The sequence below is a fragment of the Motacilla alba genome, chromosome 5 (assembly GCF_015832195.1).
Source record: "Motacilla alba alba isolate MOTALB_02 chromosome 5, Motacilla_alba_V1.0_pri, whole genome shotgun sequence".
Lineage (NCBI taxonomy): Eukaryota > Metazoa > Chordata > Aves > Passeriformes > Motacillidae > Motacilla > Motacilla alba.
This window is the reverse complement of record NC_052020.1, coordinates 29,138,962-29,158,616: the sequence shown is the minus strand read 5'-3', so window position 1 is coordinate 29,158,616 and position 19,655 is coordinate 29,138,962. Positions and strand designations below refer to the sequence as shown.

General features: G+C 40.0%; 1 protein-coding gene across 3 annotated transcripts in view; it reads left to right on the top strand.

Annotated features, from left to right (window-relative positions):
- Window positions 1-19,655, top strand: part of RAD51B (RAD51 paralog B) — a 367,919-nt gene that overhangs the window by 228,055 nt on the left and 120,209 nt on the right. For all 3 annotated transcript variants that reach the window (XM_038138921.1, XM_038138920.1, XM_038138919.1), the window contains one exon: window positions 6,650-6,728. In XM_038138921.1, the coding sequence (XP_037994849.1) occupies window positions 6,650-6,728 (79 nt within the window). The remainder of the gene's footprint in view (window positions 1-6,649; window positions 6,729-19,655) is intronic.

Genomic DNA, 19,655 nt, shown 5'->3' with positions numbered 1-19,655 from the left:
TAATCAAACCTTGAGAGATAGTATTCTCACTGCTGAGTGACCCTGTCAGTGGTGTAGGCTTCCTTCTCAATTCTCATGCTCTTTCAAGTGATTTTGGTGTTACTGAAGAGTTCTCCTGAAATGCACCAGCTCTTAGCCAAGCTTGTTGGCTGCTATAGGACAGCAACGTGAATTAGCAAAATGTCCCAGCAAGCCAGCATTGTTTCAGTAAGGGCCACAAGAGTAATGAGAGCCAGACTCCTTTTACAGGTCTCTGGTATTCAGTCAGTAGACCTGAATTCTAAAATATTTATTGACTGTAAATGTGGATTTGCTTTTCATTCAGTCCCTAGTGCATGTTATATGCATTTTGTCAGTAGGCAAGAATGATATGAGTCAAGGAGAAAAGACAGTGTAAGAAAAAGCTTGACATAGAACAAAATAAAAAGAGAAGAATCTGTCCATTGATAAGAAACTGACATGCTTTAAAGGAGGCTTCAAATAGTTTTATTTATGTTCCTCAGTTGTTGCTAAAAACCAATTTCTTGTAATAGTTTCCATAAAAAATAGGAACAAAAGTGGCTGTCTTTCCAGTCTAAATGGAAATGATGTATTAAATGTTAATACAGATGATTTTCTCAAGTATTTCATTGAAATATCTTAGTCCATTGGTTTTGTTAAAATCATTAGTTTTCCATTATAAAATTATAATTTTTCAGTCACATGAGAGCTGATAGCTCAGTCAAAATCATCTTGTTATTTCACTGTTTGGTATTCTATCATCCTGGCATTTTGATAACTAATTTGATATAAGACTCTGTCTCCTTCATCATCTTTATTCTTTTTTTTGGCAGAACATTGCCTTGATTTCTGGTTGTCAGAAGCCTTCTGAAAGTTTATCCAATACCCTTTCCAATTCATCACTTCCCTTGCTATTGACAGGAGGTATTGTCCCAATAATTACTGTTTTCTGCCAGGCTTCTGCAATCAATTCTGTGATTCATCTCTTCCATAAAGCTTATAAATAATAAAATGTATTATTAAAAATGCTTTCCCTAACTAAAGCAAACGTTAATGTACAATATTTCTGCTGTCATCATCAATTCTCTCTCAACTGCTCTGCTTGTCTCACATTTATCTTCCTTTATCTAATCTAATGGCATCTATCCAACTTCTGTTCACTTTTCATCAAGGTGATGTATTTCCTCTTACATACTACCTTTGTGTTCTTAGCATGCCTTATGGCAGAAATGATTTTTCAGTCATTTAATATTTATTCTACATTGTTGTCAAATAATAAATATTTATTACAAACCTCTTGACAGGGAAATGTGATGCTAGAAAGGAAACTAAGATTTGACCATTTTATAGAGGTTGGACTTGGCAAAAGTTGAAATTGCTTTTATTTTTACTTCCCTCATCGATCTCCATCATTTGCACTTTATAGGGACAGCAGCATAATAACTGCAGATGGATTTTACATTCCATTCCAGAAGCTCATGGGTAGCTCATGGAGAGCATTTTGGAAGTATCAAATGATGGATTAGAAAGACTCAGTACTGTTTCATCATTTTTTATGTCTGTTTTCTATTAATTTCACTATTTAAAAAATAATTTTTGTATCCAAAATGCCTGTTAAGTTCTTTAGCCTATTACTTACCATTACTGTTTACTCATCTCAAAAATGTGTACTACTTTTGGTGCAACTTTAACTGCACTGAAGTGTTAATAGGAAAACAAAAATGGGGAAAAAAATGGGGCCTGGATTAATTTTTGATTCCATGATTAAATAGTGCTTATCACTAAAGATGTGTCTTTCACTTATCAGGCTAGGAAAGAGTGCAATAAATTCCTTTAATGTATCAGGAACATTAGTGGAGTTCTATTTTCCTTTCTTTTCCTGAAGTGAAAAAGGAACCGAGGAAGTCTATGTTGGACTGAAAATTTTGGTTCATGATCTTAAGTTTTATAAAGTCAGATTGTGGAAAGAGATCAGTGTTTCAGCTTGTTACTAAATCATTCTGAATTCAGAATCCAGGTTCAGATAACAGATCTCTCTGTACTCTCCCCAGTTTTCAGCCAGGAGTGGTTTGGAATTGAAACAAGACGTATGCTTGAATATACGTAAGTTTTAGAAATTCCTTGTCTGCCTGTGCTGCTTACTTCTGAATTGTTCTGGAAGATCCCATGTGTTCTCCATATCCTCAGGTGGCTGTTAGGAATCTTGTGGAGAGAAGCAGATGCTCACCAGAAGATACAGATGAGAAGGCTTTCAGTTACAGATTCTGTATTTGAAAACCAGGAACTTTTTCATGGTTTATTCACCATAAAGATCCTTAGTTGCATGTCAGCCATCAAAGGTTATTGTTAGCATGCATTGTTCCAACTCTGTCAGTTTTATCAGCATAAAACATGGCAGGGCTTTGATGCTGTCAGGAAGCCCATAGCACTTGAAGAGACTTAACAGGTCATGAAGTGCTCCCGAGGCACTGTTTCATATCTCTTTCATAAATATTTTAATCTGAATCCTAAAAACAAAGATTAACTTTTTAGCTTTGCCTCTTTGAGTTGAAGGCTCTTCCAGAGTCTCATTTTATTGATAGTTATGATCTTTAAAATTTCCAGCCAAAATGTCTTTATGGCTGCAAATCCATTCTTCTGCCAGTGTTGCCAGTTTGAGAAGTTCTTCTCTTTCTTCCTGCTTCATTCTGTCATTTCCTCTTTTCCCATTCACTTCCACACACAGACACTGTCAGCCTTCATTTTTGCCAGATTCACTGAGCTAATGTTTTTCTAGTGCCGTCTCAGATGAGCACTGCAGTCTCCTTGCCAGCATACAGCCCCTCTCTTGCAGTTTGGGTTCATAAGTGAGCTGTACGGTACACGGTCTCCCAGATAAAACCTTGCTGGTATCTTGTGCAGAAACACCCAGGTGTCCCTGGTTTTACCAGGTGTATGTGGTGGTGCACCATACAACTGGATGTGTCACTGTCTGGACTACATCACCTTATGAGCCAATCTAAGTGAGATACTGAAATCTCAGGTACACCCAGGAAGTGTCTTCTTTCCAGTAACTGCTTCCACTTTTGTCTTGCAGCTTCTGTGCTTATCCTTGTTTTCTTTATTACCAGTTCCCATTTAGCAGTGTTAAAAGCTTTACAGAGATCTGAAGAGATGAGTTCAAATTTATATCGGACTTCTAAAAAAAGGTCAAAGAAGGATGTCACGTATGTCTGGCATGACAGCCGTGTTTTCTTTTACCCCATTTTCCAAGACTTTAGTTTGTGGAATCATAGAATATCCTGAGTTGGAAGGAACTCGTAAGGATCAGAGTCCAGCTCCTGGCCCTGCACAGAACAGGCCAAGGATCACACCATGTGCCTGAGAGTGTTGCCCAAATGCTTCTTGAACTCTCTCAGGCTGGTGCTGGTGCTCCTGGGGAGCCTCTTCCAATGCCCAGCCACCCTCTGGGTGAAGAGTTTTGTTATAACATCCAACCTAAACCTCTTCTGACACAACTTCAGCCATTCCATCCTGTCACTGGTCACCAGAGCTAAGAGATTGGGGCTTGCCCCTCCTCTTTCCCTCATGAGAAAGTTGTAGACTGCAATGAAGTCCCCTCTCAGTCTCCTCTGCTCCAGGCTGAACAGACCAAGTGACCTCAGCTACTCCTCATACATATTCCTCTAAGATGCTTCACAATCTTTGTAGCCCTCCTTTGGACACTCTCTTATACCTCTGGATGCTTCTTATACTGCCAGCACCCAAAACCATCCCCAGCACTGGAGGTGAGGCCGCTCCAGTGAAGAGCAGAAGGGACAATCCCCTCTCCTGCCTTGCTGGTGATGCTGTGCCTGATGCCCCCCAGGACACGACTGGCTGTCCTGGCTGCCAGGGCACTGCTGACTCTGTTCAGCTTGCCATTGACCAGGACCACCAGGTCCCTTTCTGTGGCACTGCTCTCCACACTCTCATTCCCCAGTCTGTCCTTACATCCAGTGTTGCCCCATCCTGGGTGCAGAACCCAGCACTTCCCGCTGTTAAACTTGGTTACATTGCATCATCTTCAAGTGGATAGGAAAGTGACAAATACTAACTATCAGGCCTAAATTCACTTGCTGTTTCTTAGAACGGTTTCCCGATAGAGATTATCTACTTGTGCTGGATGTGCTAAATTCCTGGAGTTTGCATTCCACTCAGTTGTTATTTCTATATCTGTGTGATATGGATAAATTCCCATGACCTGCCTTTTCTTCTTTTTCAGTACTGTCCTACTTGAGGAAATTTTTTTTTCACTGATATCTAGGAATATATTTAATCACTATGCCAATGTCATTTCATTATAAATCCAACTTTTATTTACTTTTTGCTATCGTTAATAATCTTTCCAGAGTCAAGATTACCTGATTTTTGCTAATCCTTGATTTATACTTCCATTTCCTGGCCTTCCAAACATAATTTTCTTTTTTTGATATGTATTTCCTTCCATGCTTTATAAGTTCCTTGTATATATATATATATGTATGTATGTATGTATATATGTATATATATGTGTGTGTGTATATATATATATATAAGAACCTACTCTATGTTGACTGTTCTGACTAGAGGATAGTTTGCAATGAACTTTTACAGTTTTTTGATTTTGTTTGGAAAACAAATCTAAATACATATTTCTTCTTTCTTTGTAATGTTATGTTAAATACTATAGTTTGATGTTATAAAAATGAGTTCTCTGTACTCTAAATGCTTGTGAAATGTGCAGCTGTACTTAAAAAGTTCTTTTTCTCAGTGGGCAAACATTCAAAATACAGCAATACCTTTGAATATTCTGAGCTGTTTCCATTTCACTGGAAAGGAAGCTAATTCAGAGTCTCAGATGTAGCTGTGCAGCAGCCACCTTTCAGAGGGCCCTGTGATGTGCTGCTGAAAGGAAGTGATTTATTATAGTTTTTCATTGCTATACATAGCTATGCACATACTGTAACTGAATAAAAATGCAGTAACAGAATGTACATAGAGTTATTTGAATGTCTGTCCATCTGCATGTATAACTGTGCCTAGTGCACATGCATATATAGGTTAGTATTTATGTGCATAGTAGTGCATGGAATGCCAAAAATTTGACCTCAGTTGTCAGAATTGGAACTGTTTCCCTTCAGGCCTTTCCAATTAAAGAGCCAACTGTTGTGGGAGACTCTACCTGAGTGTTTGCGCCGTTTTTCCACCCCATCCTCTCCCTTGCGTTTTCAGAGCTGAGGGAGTGTGTGAAGCACCTGGAGGCAACTCCTCTTCACTCTGCTTTCTTCCTGGCAGTCTTCTTCCTGCTGTCTCTGTGGTAACCAGTGACAGGAGCTGAGAAAATGGCCTGAAGTTGTGCCAGGGGAGGTTTAAGTTAGCTATTGGAATAACGCTCTTCATGCAGAGGGTGCTTGGGCACTGGAACAGGCTCCCCAGGGCTGTGGTCACAGCATCAAGCCTGTTAAAGGAAAATGCCCTCAGGTACATGGTGTGACCCATGGTCCTGTGCAGAGCTAGGAGTTGAATTTGATGAATTTTGTGCATCCCCTCCAGCTCAGCTTATTCTGTGATTCTGTGATAATGACAGGCAAGGGAATTCAGGTTTTGTTAGAGTGCATCAGGCATGTGGGATGTGGCTTGCTGCCCTTTTCTCCAGACGATAACCCTAGAGAGAATGGTAATTAACATGGAAGAAGGGAAAGTGCTACTACAGCAGGTTTCCTACTTGGAGTGTTCACAAAGTATTCACAGTATCATGTCCTGGTTTGATGTTGTAAAAATGTCACTTTCATGCAGGTGACATAATGAGGGTTATTTTAGGCAAGCTGTGGAGGAACAGTCCTTGGCAATGAGCAAAAATCCAACAGGCAGGCAATAGAGCTGGGCATATTTGTGTGAGTTTGCCACCTTCAGGTCCGACATTCCCTACTCTGCCCGTTTCTGTCTCTGCAGTTCTACTGCAGGCTCGTCTTCCAGAGGACAGTTCTACCATAGTGGAGCCAGGGAGCTTGGTTCATTTCTGCTGTCACCCTAACACCAAGCTAAATTCAATTGCACTATACACCCACCCTGAGGGAATTCCAGTTCCTATTTTGATATTTCAAGGACAAGATCCTTGAATAAAGCTTGACATGTCCACTACCCATTTTGCAGAAGAGGACATCCAGATACTTGCAATGGCATGTTACTATCCCCAATGAGTGGACATGCTGCTTCCAGGGGCAGGGTAAAGATAGTGGGTGGAGTTCTTGGAGAAGCCAAGGGGGCATATCTGTGGAATGGCAATTAAAAATTCCCTGTATATGGTAGTAGCAGTTTTGTTCAAAATCGTCTTGGAGTGCAAAAGCCTGAACCAGCAGGAATGGTTAAGCTTAACAGGATGCCAGTAAGACAAGCAAAACGTACTGCTTTCATGATGGTGTTTTTTTAGGACCTGTCAATCCTTTTAAAATTGCAGCATGATCTATGTATGCATATGAGAAGATCTCAACTACTTAGAAGTGATAGGGCTCGATCAATAACTACATGTTATTTCTGAAGTGTGCTTTACTACTTCTGGAAATTAAATCTTGTGAGATGTTTTTGCCGATTTGAGCTTTGATCGGTATTTTATAAACGTGCATACTTACATCATGCATTTGCTTTGCAGCTCCTGGTTGCTAAATCCCCTGTTGCTCAATTCTCCACTTTTTTCTACACCATTGAGAAATCAGGCTTGATTCTTCAAGGTAAGACCAGAGCACTGGTTGTTTTGCCTTTTCAATTAGTATTTTAAGCAAACTGAATGTAGATAATAACAACTGTTATTGAAAATGGTGCTGTTTATACCAAACTAAAACCCCACACATTTAAACATTCTGGTTAACAAGGGGAGCATTCTGCTGAATTCACTGTTTTTTCTTGGATTACACTATATTAGTTCTTGCATTTTTCCATAGATCTAGAAATGGGCCCTGAAATTATTAACCACGGCTCCCTGTTTTCCTCCAAGATAAAGTAGAATGGTTTGGGTAACATGGGGTCCTATGGGATAGGTTTCTTCAGGAGAAACATATCCATTTGTCATTAATAACCTGTGCTAATAAATGGTTCTTCTTTAGCAAATGGCTTGGCATGAGTAAGAATACAGGAAATTAATATCTGTTTTCTATTTTTGTAATCATTTTAATGCTAATGCCCAATGGTCTTAAATCATCCTCAGATTATCTAGGATATGAAGTGTTATGCTGAAAAGCTGGATATTACTACCACGCTGACAGGGAACTAGGACTCCTCGTGGCTGTGTCCTGAATCATGTACTTTTAGACACAGCAAAGAGGGAAGCTTAACTCTTCCCTTCTTTTCCCATTTATCCTGACAAACATCCTTACTTTTTGACAAACATTCATAGATCAATTTTGTTGAGTTGGTGTCTTTTGATATGCAGCCTGGCTCCTTATCACTGCATCAGTTTAACAGACTGAATAAAACTAGTCAGTGCCTGTCACTTTCTGTTCAGGGAGGACACTGTGATATACAGCCAGAGCAGTAAGACAAGTGAGTATAGCTGGTTCTCAGTTTCTAGTGATGGAGAATCACTGATCCCATGAGGCACTATGGACATGTTAAGGGATATGAATAGTTCTCCTTCTGATTGCACATTTCTCATATTCAAACAGGCTGTACCTGACTAATGACATATTTCCTAGTGACTCAATATGCTTACATCTCAGGTGATGCAAAATATCAGAAAACAAATGAAATCAAAATGTTTTATGGTGCATTTTTGCTTCTATTTGATACAGCTACATAATTGTAATGAGTGGGGAGGTGTCTATACAGCATTTCCTAAGCCTTTGGATACTATTTTCAGTATATGTTTAGATAGCATTTTGGGCACTTGTTCTGCTTTATTTGGTACCAATAATCCTAAAAGTCTACAGGAACTAGAAACAATTTTTATTCGTTTAAACAGAGGCTACTTGCAAGAGTTGGTCTTGATGTGTTTTGTTTCAGTATAGGGCAGATGATAAGCTACTTTTCTATCTTGGATATCTTGAGTTACACAGATGTTTCTGGCCATTATTTTAAAAGGCAGACAGTTTCCTGCTCTGTCCTCAGGCACTAATGTAATGAAACTTTCTTTCCCAAAGTTTTCCCATTTCAGAAACAGAGAGAATTTGTTCAGAGACAATCTTAATTTTTTCAGCTCTTTTCTGTGAGCCACGAATATAGCTTTCCTAGGACTGAACCATACCTTTAAAGAACAAATAGTCCTGGTTACACACAATGATGGAGCAGCACTCTGATAGGAGGATATCACTGGATTAAAAGTGTGGCAATTGCTCTTTTCCCTATACCCATATGTTTCTGGGGTGTACATTTAAAACATTTTTTGCCATTTTTCTACAAACAGATAAAATACCAGTTTGGATTTCTTTTAGTAATTGATGTCTTCATATCATGCATTCTTTGTGCATTTTGAAAGGCAACAAGAATGTCTTCTCTGTGTGAGCCTTTCATTATTTTCTGACTACATCATTATGTTTCTATTTTAGATATTTTTTGCCAAGATGGGTAGCAAAGAAGGGTATGGTTCCCCTAATAATGTGCCTCAGACTCTTTTACAGAGACTTGTAAGAACTTACACATGAACCATCTCCCTGATTTGTAAAAGTAAATATTGCTTGGTCTCATCCCACATTTCAGTGATCATTATTTCTGTGGAAACAGGAAGTGAGCAAATCATCAGGAAATGTCTGGTTTGGATAAGATGCAGAAAGTGGCACCAGGCTGCCTTGTTCAAAGAGGCTAGAGTTTTTCTGAGAGTTGTACTTGATGCTTCTTTCCAAGGGGAAGCTGGATGCAAGGTAAGGTGACAGTCAGCCACAGGCCAGCCGGTGACTGCTTGAGGGACACCGTGTAGCGCTAACCAGTGGCATCTGTCCCCCAGCCTGCTCGCAAAGGCAACTCTCCCATTCAGGCTTTGTAGTTTAATTCCCTTGGTGTCAGGAGGTGAGCACATTGAGGGTGGCTGATGGGAACAAGCGGGTGGATGTGGGAACTGGTGAGAAGCAGCAGCTGGCTGAAGTGCCCAGGATTCTTTCTTTTTACTCAGGGGGTCCCATCCCGGGACCATTAACCAATAGGCCATAAACAAATTGATATCGGAAAATGTGGCTGGAAGCTCCCTGATTAGCCAGGGTGAATGGGGAATGAAAGACAAAGTGAAAGTGTGATTTAACAGTTCCACAAGCAATTTCCATTGCCACCTCTGAGGGATTAGGATGTGTGGAATAGGCTAAAAAAAAAAAAAATAGGAGGAGCTCCCCCCTGCTTTGTTCTGTGGGCTGGAGGATAATAAAACGGCAGGAGAGGCAGTGTGGCTAGTTAGGGATTTCACAGGCTGCTATTTGATGCAGTTTAAGGAGCCCTTCTGCTATTGTTGCAGTTCAAATGGGAAGCGGAACTGTTCTCCATTTGCAAAAATCTCCAGCGTCCTCAGGAAGAGGGCTGAGAGCAAAAGGCTATTAAGATGGTAATGCTGCCCCATTTGGAGGAGTGTATCAAAATCCTCTTTGTCAATGTAAATTGCTGCTCTGTTTCCCTGGTATCTTTGCATCTCATGGCCTCAGTGCAAGCGCAGAAATTTTTGGAGGAGACCCTAGTGAAGGCAGAACTGGTTCTCTTTTATTGTCAGAGGAGATCTCCAGGCTGCCCAAGGGTCCCTTGGAGAAAACTTTGCTTTTATAAACCTGAAGTGTTCAGGGATTAAGAGAATCCATTTATGCACTCACTTATTTCCACTTTCAGACTAGAGAAATAAAATGTGATGATTGAAAAGCAAGACTGGACAGTCAAAAATTTAGCAAGTCTTCAGCCTCCTCCCTACATTGCTTCAAATTGCTTTATGCTATAGGGGGAGTGGACTGCAATCCCCAAAATACCCTCAGTTGCCTTTACATTGCAATGCAGTGTCATGTTATGTTCTGCCAGTGTCATTCTTTGATGAACCTGAATTGTGAGTGCAGAATCCAATCTGACAGCTAATCTGTATTGTAGACATCTTAGACAAAAAGGCAGAAACCTGGATCAAGCACTGCAAAATATTGGAAGTTTTACTGTCAGCTTGTGTTTGCTGTTCTAAGAACTTGCTGTCACTTCCCTGTTTCAATACCAGTTGAACAGCTTCCCTGTTTCAACCAGTTGCAGTGAGTGAAGTCATATTGTTAAGAAGAAGAATAAAATTAAAAGAACTCCAGATCTACTTGATTAAGAGTGCAAGTTGTAAGATTATTTTTCTCCTTGGCCATTATGTAATTTCTCTTTTGATTGGAAATTGCTAGCTGGTAATTCTCTTCTGGTATAACAGAAGAAATTTTGAGCTGCTCTTGCCTAATTGTAGTTTCATTGAAATTGAATGTAGCACATACTGAGTTAGGCCAGCTGAACTAGAGGATGCTACTTGACTTTGTGCACACATATGCGAAAAAGATAGGCTGAGTGAAACTGATTTGAAGCTGTATGCTGTGGGTGATCATCCAAGTCTAGCTTTAACAGCAGCAGTGTTCTGGGGTATAAATACAAGTAGGGAACAAGCCTAGCTGTTACCTACCAACAGCTCAGCTGCTTGTGGAAGTCTCATTCCATCTTACTTGAGGAAATGCCTTCTGTTACCAAGAGGACGCTGCTGCGAAAGGAGCTGGGGACACGGTGGCTGTTTGCCAGCTGAAGAGTCTGTTGGTGCTGAATGCTTTAACTAAGTGATTAACATTGCTCTTCATGGAAAAACTCAGAAGCACTGAAAACATAAGGCAAATTGTATTAGTGAGCTAGGATGGGCTTTTGAGTAATGATATATTTTCAGTTTCGTAGGGTTTAAAGATGGATAGAATTATCAGTTCATCCAAACTGACCTCCCATATATGATACATGTTTCCTTCAGGTACCTGATAACTTTGTTGCACTGAATAATTTCTTCAAGAAAAGTAATCCCTATTACTTGCAGACAAAAAGAAATGTGAGTTCCTGGTTTGCCTTGATGGTGTTTTCAAGTTTTAGCTACCTTGCTGCAAAGCCCTTGTTCTGTATTTCAGATTAGAATGTGTCTGCCTTCAGCTTTTGGCCTCAGTTCTTGTAATGACCTTCAGTGCTAAAAAAAGCAGTGTTGCTGTTAAATGGTTGCCATTTTTCATGAGTGTACTTGGCATAATGATTTATCTTGCTATGTTTTACTCTTCCTTTTTGAAAGGTATAACTGTCTATAAATTTAACCTCAAAATTTCCTGTCTCCTGCTGACTGGCTCCCCTTACTACCCAAAGAAAGAACAGAATACCTCGTATTGCTAAAGGGAAGAGTTTGGGGGTTGTGCCACAGCACTGGATAATTAGTTTATTAATCCACCTTTTCTGCTGCCCTCTTTTTCACTGCACTCAACCTGTCTGAACACAAACGTGCTCACCTTGCATGTAATGTCCTATTGAGGCAGGTAACAGTATATGTGGAAACAGAAGAATGTGGCACTTGGAAGAAAGTGTCTTAAGTTCACAGTAGTAAGGGAAAAGATCTAGTAACAGCTAAATCTAGGGAAACCTTGGTACATTATGTTTCATTTGTCACTAAGGTAATGAAAGAGGCTCATTTTGATGTCTAAGTAGCAGAGGGTTTGGGTTTGTCGTGCAGCATGGCAAACTGTCTCCAAAGTGCTATAACTAATTTCTGTGGCTGAAGCAAGTGAAAAGTGCCTCATTTTATTTTGTAAAGAAACAAGTAGTGAGGTAGAAAAGGAATTCTGAAAGAAAGGGCAGCATTATTTGTATTGTATTGTGTGGGTTTGAACAGTGAAAGACAATGATTTACTGCATCAAAAGCTTCTATTCAATTGAAGAACTGTAACTATAAAGTGACCTTTGTCTGGAGCAACATGGATATAATCTGTAAAATGAAGCTGGGTTGTACTTGATGTGTGAATGGGTGGAAGACAGATTAATGGGAATAGAGTTGTGCATTGCTATTGAGATGGTAAAAGATTTGCAGTGCCACTGGTGATTTCCAGCCCTATTGGAGGGATAAAGATGAACTGATCATTGTTAGGATCTCTGTGGGGTGGAACCGTTTTTGCTGTCTTCCCCACAGGATGCTGAAAGTCTCATGCTATTTCTAACAGGTTTGTAATAATGAGAGCAAAGAAGCACAATCAGTTTGTAGGTTAAGTCCATCATGGGAGTAAGGAATGAGAAAAAATAAGACTGCCATCGTCCCAATGCCAGCAACATCACCCACACAGATATAGCTGACATCAATGAAAATGTCCTTTTGTTCAGGCAATTCATGGCATTTTGAGGAGTGGGTTACTAAACCTGGCCCAGGAACCGTGTTTGCTTGGGTGAGGGTGTCCTCATTAGATGGGTTTGTGGGAATTGCTCTACTGCTCTGCAGAAGCACTGCCAAAGCCTTGCTGGAGTTGCCAAACACCATGGCTATCAAATGAAGGAGGGCAGAGAAACAGAGCACAGAATCAAAACCAACTAACAGTGTTTATGATGAGAAATGGGAGGAAAACATTTTAATGGTGAAGGAAGACTAGAGGCATCTTGGGTTTAGATCCAGTAGAAACCAAATAAACTATAATTTCAATAAAATTAAATGTTTCTCTCTGCAAACATGACCTTTCACATAGTGGCATAGTAAAGTTTCTGGCCATGCTTGTTTCTGTGAGCTTAACTTGTTTGAGGATATTATGCTGGGGAAATCCAGTTTAGCACAATGTTTTAAATTACCTGCTTATTTCTAAAGGTTCATGTAAAGATACTGAAGATACAGTTCAGCTGTCTTGCACTTAAAGCCAAACATGTTCCTTAGTGCTTTACTAGATTGCAACTGAAGCGCCAGCGTTTAATTTGTCTGAAGTTCTACTAAATGTAATACAAAGAAAAGTTTTAGTGCAAGCAGTGTGCCAAACCTGTTCTCGTTTATACAAGTGCGAATCAAAACTAATTTCTTTTAATCCAGTGTTGTTAAAACAATGAGCTGAAGAGTGTAAGTCTGTTCCCCTCTTTTCAAGGCTGGCATAGGCTTCCTGGGACAAAATGATCTCACTTCAGAGAAATCTTCTCCTTACCAGGCTCTCCGTAATGAAATCCTGATCAAAGTGGGCTGCTCCCCTGGGTTTTCAGCATAGTGCTAAAGCAAATGGCCTTTTTTCCAAAAGGCTTTTAAACATAAGGAGTGTAATTGTCTGTTGATTAGAGGTAGTGTCTGTGATTTGTGACAATATATTGTTCTGGGAACTGAACATTGTCATGGAAGACTAAGACTTTACTAGTAATTGCCTGGATTTAATATAGATGTCACATCTTTCAAGCTACAGATTTGTAAAATAAAGTCAAATGTACCTAAAATGGACTTAATGTTCTTAAGTGAACACATTCAAGAGTAGGAAACTAAATAAATGTCTGTTCAAAAACTTGTTTTTCAGCCAGAGTAAAGGCTCGTGCTTTTGTGTGCAGCTTATGAAGGTAAAAGACAGTTAAGTCTCAGTGATTTTCTCTTTTCTCACATAGGCACAACTAAGTTTTTTTTGTCATCCTCAAAGGTTATGTCTGTACTGGCTTCACCACTAACATGTTTGGTGAAGCCATCACTGATGCCATTTGATCTTGTGAAAATATAGTTAGCAATAGAAGACTGTGACCCAAATTACTTACCCTTGGTAATACATGCAACTTCTCTTTAGCTATAAGAATTTATGTATTATTAAAATCTTGTCAAATCCCTAAGTGTACAGCCTGTTTTCCAAAGAGAAATGCTGGACACTTTATTGTTGCCTCTGCTAAGGAGATCCAAGAGTTACGTACAGTCTAAACTCTGGAAGTCTCCGCAGTGCAATTCTGTGTAGGCAGGCACACTTGAATAGCACTTCAGCAAAACTAGGAAACTTAGCCTGAGGAGAGGCTTACTAGCACAGGGATAACACTTTACTAATAGGGGTTCCACTGCTTTGACCCCAGTGCTGTTTTTCTTTGAAACTTTCTCTATGTTTTGAGAATTAAAACACCCTGAACAACTTCATGTATCTCTGCATCTGATGTGTTGACTTGCCCTGTCACAGATTTAAATTATCTTCTCATATAATCTTAAATCTATCTTGATAAGATGGAATAGGAATATATAGCATTTTCTTAGAAACAGGCACACATAATAAACCCTCTCAGCAAGCAGTGGTTTACTTCAAATGCTTTTTCTCATTACAGCTGTTCCCTAAAATTCATCATGTTGGGCTGTTACTGTAAAGTATTTTTTGCAATGTTCTTTGAACTTTAGCACTGTTCCTCAGTGTTTATGTTGTAATGAAACCAAACTTGGTCATTTGTTATTCAGTTTTGTGAAGACCCCTGAAAAACTTTTGAGATTAAATTTCAGGGCCAGATAGAGTTAAAGAAGCATTTTAGAGATAAGAGAAGCAACAAGGTTAGCCAGCAGTTTGCTAGAGTGAGGTGTATCAGCCCAGGCTGGCCCTTGGTTTGCAACCTGAATAACCCTAGAGGGTCTGCCTTGGGGCTCAGCACATGGGTAAGGCAGCACAAGCCTGCAGGGGTGAAGAGGAAGCAAAGGCAATTTGCTGCTACAATTAACAGTTCAACAAAAGATGTTATTGAAAAGATTTTACTTTATTGTCCACTGAATCTCATTTTCATTTAAACGTCCTAGTTTTTCAACTACAGAAACATTCTCCCATACTTTCCCAATGCTCTATGAAGGTGCACTTCCCAGAAGCAGCAGCTGAGATGTGAGGAGTGACGTTTCTAGAAAATGCTGGGGAATATTAGAGTCTGAATAGTGTGAACTGAGTGCTGCATGCTGTCGTGGAGACCTCAGCTGAGATATGCCTTACTATTCAGTGAATAGGCTTAGAATAAGCAGGCTGAAATCCAAAGCTGTGAACACCAAGTGGTGCATTGGTGAAGATGTTCTGAGTGAATTTAGGGATGGGATGAGATTTCTTCTTAGTAGCATATATAAATATCCCATTCCTCCTTCAGCCTGCATATGCTTGGTGAAGGACTGCAGTCTTGAGACATGACAGGTGGGAATTGCGCACCACATCTTTTCCTTTGCTTCATGCTGGATTTGTGCTGTGAGCGAATTACCCAAAACAAAGAATTGGGCAACCAGGCACATACATTGCAGCTGTGAGTCCTAGCTGTGAGCTAGACCATATCCTGTCTGCTGTGGCATTTGCTGAAGTCCACAGAGGAGCAGAACATCCTGTTTGCTTAGTTTTCTTTTGTCTGCCCCATACCGGCACAGGGAGAATATTACTCTATATCTTTCCTCTTCTGCTCTGAAATTGGATCACAGCACTCATGATTTTGTTCAATAGCTGGAAATGCTGAGGATATCCGATTGCTGAGGTCTCTTATTTTAAACACCACATGCCAGGAAAAGTATGTGGGATCCCACCAGCTTAGCACTGGAGGGTGCAGGATGCATCAACAGGAAAACCAAACAAAACATGAAGTGAAATTCATTTGAAAAGGGAAGGGACTGATGGAACACCAATCAGTAGTGTTTTAACTCTTCATATCTACACAATAGGCCTTTTATTTTCCTTCAGTTCTTCTCGATATGCAAACTATCTTAAACTGATTTTTAGAGCTGCAGCTGTCACCAAAGGCAGTGGGACCTGGAGGTGCTTGTTACCTTTGAAAATCAAGCCAATGTATTTGAATGCAGTAGTAAAAGCCAAAAGCACTAAATCAGGATGGTGAAAGCATAACTTTGATAGCTGTTATGTGATCCTGGCCACCTTCATGTTGGATACAGAGGCAGGGCCTCACACAGAGCACACCAGAGCTCAAAGGTATCTTGTTTCTTCTTTGCCTTTCAGCCTTCCTTCCCCTACAATTCTGTTGCCTTGCTTCATCACTGCAGTCCTTCCAGCTGAGTAACACTGGATAGAACTTTATTTGAGTTTAAGAGAACTGAGATGAACTTTTATTCATCCAGAATATTTTCTTTTCCTTGAGAAACAGTTTTTTTCAGCCAAGTGGTCCAATTTGGCTAGCAGTACCAAGGATGGCAGCCACCTGCCTTGACCTGAGTCACAGTTTTGATTTTCATTTGGAAGACTTGTTGTGCCCTAGGAAAGGTTTGTAAGTAATGGATAAAAGTCAGAGCAAGCCCTGATTACTCTGGTGTAGAATGAACTAAATTACACTGACATCTGAGCACAAAGGGAGTAAGGTGTCCCTCAAGCTAGTCCCAGCTGCCTGGGCTCAGGAAGGACACCATTTACAGCTCTGTCACTTAGGGGGACAGGAAAACTTAATACAGAAACTGAATTTGCAAATTCAAGGCCTCTTCTGGCAGAAGAGGTAAGAGAGCTGGCCCACTGAGGGCTGCAGCCAACAGTGGGGCGTTAATTTAGAGGGAAAGCTCATTTAACTGGCTTTCTGTTACTGCTTTCCTCATACTGGAAGCTTTCTCAGTTCGTTGGGTGTCTTTTTCTTTTTTATTTTTTTCATAGTGCCACATATTGTTGGTAAAATAAGGGAACTTGAAAACAGAGGAAGTAGAGGTAATGTTGATCTTGAAACACCAGCAGTTGAAAAGACCATTCACAGTTTCCTTTAAAACAAAACCAAGGGGTAAGATAATGCTAACCAGGGCTGGGTGCCCAAGAGAGCATCATAATGAAGCATCCACTGTTATTGTTCAACTCAGTGTTTGTTCTTCGTGTGAGCAAAAGGAAGGAAGAGCTCTGCTATCAGGCTGGAGAGGAAGGAGTCTTTGTTGCCCTTGGCTACCCTAACTTTAAATGTGAGGAAGCACAGGGCACTGCAACATAACCTTTCTGCAGTATTAGATGAGGAAAATTGATAGTTCAGGAGGTTAAGGGTGGACACACTGTTTCTCTAGGCTTCTCTTTCATGACAGCCCCAAATCAGGTATGGCAGTGCTAGTATTTATTTAGGTCATGTGAGGTTTTAAAAACCTGGGTTTAAACCCCAGTACTTCTGCTTTGCTGCTTCTCTGCCATATGATCCTTCCTCTGGTTGTTGCTCACCATAGGAGCAGTTAGAGATGCCATTTCCTTATTGAATGTGACAGGCACCCAGTGTTCTGAGTGTAAAGTTCAGTCATGTTGCTGAATGTGTCTGCTAGAGACTGAGTCAGGTTTACTGTACTTTTCTGTTCCTGCCCCACCCATAGATTTGTCTGCTGAAGTGGCAGAATTCCTGCTGCCCCTCTCCCCATCTTTCAAGTCATGAGGATGACACACTGTCAGATTAGTGATAAAGTTTACCATGCTCAGAGCCATTGTTACAGATTTTCAGATGACTCAGGCAATGACTGTGTCCTCAGCTAACCTCAGGTGTTACAATTTAAAGATACCCCTGCAATCATAAAATTCTGATTAGCTTGCTGTGTGTTAGTTCTACTCTGGCTTTGTCTAGTCCATGGATTACCTCTGCATTCCAAGAGACACTGGAGAAACAGATTTGCATCCTGTTAGAGGCAATGCTGTGGTGTTGGGGTGTTTGAAAAATGTAGGTGCATATTTTGATTCTGATATACAGAGTATTCATTGTATATGATGCTTTGAAATGTCTGGACAGACAATAAAAGCAGCCCACAATTAATTATCAGCTTTGTCCCCCACTCCAGGTGAATCCTTGCATTGATTTCCTGTTAATTCAAGGTTACCATGGTCCATGATGTACAAAATGACACTTCCACACATTTATGTTGGAGTGTTTCCATAAACCTGAAATCTCATTCTCACAACAGCATGTTTTGTGAAATTCTACCAACATTACTGTAGACAGAGAAAGAACATTAATTAGATAAAATTGCCTTGTTTTGCTTAATGCAAGTGATCTGAGGGCTTGGTGATTTGCCATAGTGAAAGCATTTGGTAAGAATGCAAAGAGAGTAGGGACAATCCCATGAAACTTCTGAGAGGTCAAGTGCAAGAAATATTATTTAAGATGTCATAGTAAGTCAACTATATACCATTAAAGGCAGGAGAATTAGGGCCAGGCTCAAATTAGATATTTGAGGTATGATTGGTTTGTGTGTGAAACCATGCTAGATACAGGAAGAAATAAATACCATATTGCATTGTTGGTATTGTGGCTCTGAAAACCCACCAAGTTCAACACAGAAAATGGAAAAAAAACTCAGAATGTCCTGAGAAATTAAGAAATAAAATTAATTCAAACCACTCACCAAAGTAGCCTTCTGAAAACAGGTTGGTTTTTATTTCACATAATAGATACAAAAGCTCAGTTAAATGCTGAAAATCCAGATGGGCCAGTGGGGGAATGATTCTGCCTGTACTTAGTTTTCTTATGTTACTAGCATCTTGAAGTGTGGGGGTTCTTTGAAGAAAAAAAATCCAAGATTAGATTTAGCACATTTTAGTCAGGCCACAGCAAGTATACTCAGTTTACAAATACAAATGTTTTGTGTTTCTTTTCCTAATTACTATCCCTAGAAATTATTTGTTTCTTAAAAGCTAAAAGGACGACTTCTTTCCTTCTCACATATCATCATGAGTGGTTTTAATAGAATAAATTGTGTCTTTGCCAGTTTAAACAGTTGTGTTCAGTTAGGCCAGTCATGGTGGCTTATGTATACAGTTACAGTTTTTGTACTTGGGTGTTAAAATAAATCTGAAGAGGCATGGAAGAAATAGAATTTACTTAGGTTTTTGGTGATCCCCTTTCTGAACAGAACTAGCAAGGCTGAGTGAGTAACTAACATTCATTAGTGTGGTTGAAGACAAGAGATGAGCTTCTGAGTACTGTCAGGTACTCAGATAATTGAAGATAATTCCATTTTATTGAATTGTCTTCAATAAAAGTAGGTGCTGGTTTGGTGCATCTATAATTAGAACTGCCTAGCACTGTGGAAAGGGTTTATTCTCCCTCTTAGGGCTAGAGAGCTTGGCAAAATCTCCTTTGGGATGAAACTGGAGCATTTATCTGAAAGGCTTCTTGGGTAAAGGACAACTCTATGACTTTCTTAATATAAACTGGTTTTATGACCATCCATATCTATCTATAATAACTTCAACTTGCAGAGGATGTAAAAAGCCATGTAGCAGATACAGAAGGATTGGAAGCCTTCTATCAAAGGCGTGCCTGATGGAATTGCTTTCTGTTGGAGCAGTATCTTTGACAGACTTAAGCAGCAGTTTTAATTAAGAGTAAGGGTCCCATTATAATAGATATGAGGTGTGGCAGTGGATAAGGCCATGATCTATCTGGAAAGAAGAGGAGAATCATGGGCAGCAGAGTTCTGTGTTGCACTGCATCAGTACATGTCTGGCAGGTCATTAGTGGAAGGGGGTAGACTAAGCTGTTGCAGCATTCCCGTTCCCACTGCCTCACCTTCATACCTGTTTGGAAGGGGAAGGCTAATACATTACTATTTTACAACACAAATCAAAAGACAGCACTTTGATACAATGAAATTGGGTGTGATTTCTTAGTTTTCCTTGGATAAAGACTTACTGAACCCTGGACATGAGGAATGCAGTCCTTACGTGCCTCCTCTAATGAATCTTCTCACCAATGGACTGGACTTGGTAACGGAATAGTTTGCTGTAGGAGAAGGCTGAATCCTGCCTGTGCACAGGTAGAAGCCTTTTATAAAAGAATCCTGT